Source organism: Rana temporaria, chromosome 1 (assembly GCF_905171775.1).
Source record: "Rana temporaria chromosome 1, aRanTem1.1, whole genome shotgun sequence".
Taxonomy (NCBI): domain Eukaryota; kingdom Metazoa; phylum Chordata; class Amphibia; order Anura; family Ranidae; genus Rana; species Rana temporaria.
Window position 1 is genome coordinate 470746948 of NC_053489.1, and position 2425 is coordinate 470749372.

Genomic DNA, 2425 nt, shown 5'->3' on the forward strand with positions numbered 1-2425 from the left:
TAATATGAATATACATTCTTATGAATAATCATGAAAATAGTATTTTTGTACTTACTGCAAAATCTGTTTCATGGAGTTCACACAGGTCCTCCCATTCTGTTTTTGTGATCTACTCCTAAGTACTACTTTTCTACAACGCTAGAGCATGCTGGGAGTGGGAGGGGTTATACCTGGCGGGACAACAGCTTTTTTATTTGTCTCCAAATACTCTTGTAGGGGGCATTATAGTCCAATTGACTCAGAATAACCGATAGCTGTGTCCCCCAATGAAATCAAAGAAATTGACTACAATAAACACCAAAATACTGCTTTTGTGGTGGTTACAGAAATGATTGGCTTAATACAGATGGTAATAATAATAAATTATAAAATGGCTTGTGTAGCACTTGCATAGGTTGATTCTTTTTGTTTATAATAAAAGTCAAATTTAACAATCTGTGCCTACTTGTTTTGTAGGAGTGCTCTTGCTGTACTTATTACAGAAGCCTACGCAATACCATATTTTTACTTGGACATAGTATAGAGCTAACTATGTCTGGTGGTGGCAAGGGGTAATATCATTATTTTTGATTAGTGTTACTTTTCCCTGCCAAATTATGTTACCTTCATGATTCAGATATAATTTAAGTTTTAGATTCAGTGAATTCAGTTAAATGCAATTTTGATTGGTAACTCCATTTCTTCCTTAGGTTTATTGTGATGTCCCTCATAAGAAAGCACTAATATTTTCATATCTGTTAATTTCAGGTTAAAGCCTCTTTACCAAACTGAGGAGTTTCCAAACAGAAACATTTCTTTCAAATTGTTTTAATTCCAACTGAAATTTAAGAACTGATTTATCATGTGCAATATTCAAGATTAACAGATTTTATTATATTTTCTCTACCTCCTTCATACACACAAGGCTCAATTCACTAATTTAAATCATTGTTAATAGTCATAATGAGGGCACTGATAGGTGAACATAAGTCAAATGATTGATAGTATTGATCATTATGGTAAATAACAGATGGTTTATAGCATAATTAATTGAGCCAGGTTCCAATCTGTGAAAAGAAATGTAGACTATTATTAGGCCAGTACATACAATTCTAGCTCACGTTATAATTTGCCTTCTGTTATTTCAATGCAATTTTACTGCCACCACTCACATCACCCACATAGATACTTATTCCATCCCATGCTTGGTCCACCCTACTCTCCTGCAAAAAAAAGAGGGGGCTTTAGTAGCCTACCTGCATTGCATCTGAATGATGCACTGACTAATAGGTTCTTATACAGTCCCTGTGTACAGGTGTGGCTTTGAGAAACTCATGTCCCTTTCAGTAAGGAGACCACAGCAGTGAGGTCACAAAATATGTATTTTAGAAAGGGTATACCTTAGGCAATGCTGTCCAGATAGAAAATGTCTATGTTGTAAATACAGAATTGTACCTTGAGCTAATTATTACATCAAATCATTTCAGAAAGCTGTTAATGAAATGTTCTGCAATATTTAATTAATTTATTCTGTCTTGACTATATAATTTGTGTGTTTATGTAAATGTATATATGTACAGTATTTTATTTTATGTAAATTTGTGTTAAAATAAATGTATTACACAGAATACACTAGGTGGCGATAGTGTATTCTTTATGCAAAGTTGCGCTTTCTGTTTTTTTTATGTAATGGCTATTAAGCGCTTCAAACTTCTGTATAAATATAAACATATATATATTAGAATCTTTCTTCTTCTTTTTTTTTTTTTTTTTTTTTGCCTTGATATTCTAATTAATTTCTATTATCAGCCCAGTTTTTTTTTTTAATAACCTGCATATCACATTTGCAAATGCTAATGTAATCCCAATACACCCTAATTTTTTAAGAGAAAAAAAATTGTGATCTAAAAAAGAAAAAAAAGAAACAGTTTTGATGTTATCAGAGTAAGTATGTCATGTTCACATCTAAGCTAATTACTTAAAATTTAATAAAAAACAAACCTAAGGAGCAATTCCCCAATTTAAATTAGTGCTGACACCTTAGGGTAGTTTCTTAAAATCTCAATCAACAATCCATTAGAGCTCAACAGGAGTAAAACTAAATCCTCATTTAAGTGTATTTATCCAATCTCTTTTCTCTCTTTCAAATGCTAAATCCATTTTAGCATATGCCCCTGCTTTCTCTCGCCTTTTTCTATAGCCTAGCAGCTTCTATTACCCTTGTAAATATGAAAGATGCTAATCATATGACATATCACGTCTCAGTCGGAGCCTGGAATAAAGCCTTGAGATGTGGGATCATTGCATCCAGACAACAGCTTCATCAGCCGGAAAGTTGTTTTTTTTTCTCCTTCCCTTCAACTATCAATCCCCTCTTTGTCTGAGAAAAAATGGAGGCAGTGCAAGTCTTCCATGGCCATATGGTTCACTCTGTATTTTCCTAGTT

General features: G+C 33.0%; 1 protein-coding gene across 4 annotated transcripts in view; it reads left to right on the forward strand.

Annotated features, from left to right (window-relative positions):
• Nucleotides 1-1217, forward strand: part of ZGRF1 (zinc finger GRF-type containing 1) — a 181164-nt gene extending 179947 nt beyond the window's left edge. For all 4 annotated transcript variants that reach the window (XM_040328973.1, XM_040328985.1, XM_040328974.1 and 1 more), the window contains one exon: nucleotides 748-1217. In XM_040328973.1, the coding sequence (XP_040184907.1) occupies nucleotides 748-771 (24 nt within the window). In that variant the 3' untranslated portion in view covers nucleotides 772-1217. The remainder of the gene's footprint in view (nucleotides 1-747) is intronic.
• Nucleotides 1218-2425: the final 1208 nt, after the last annotated feature.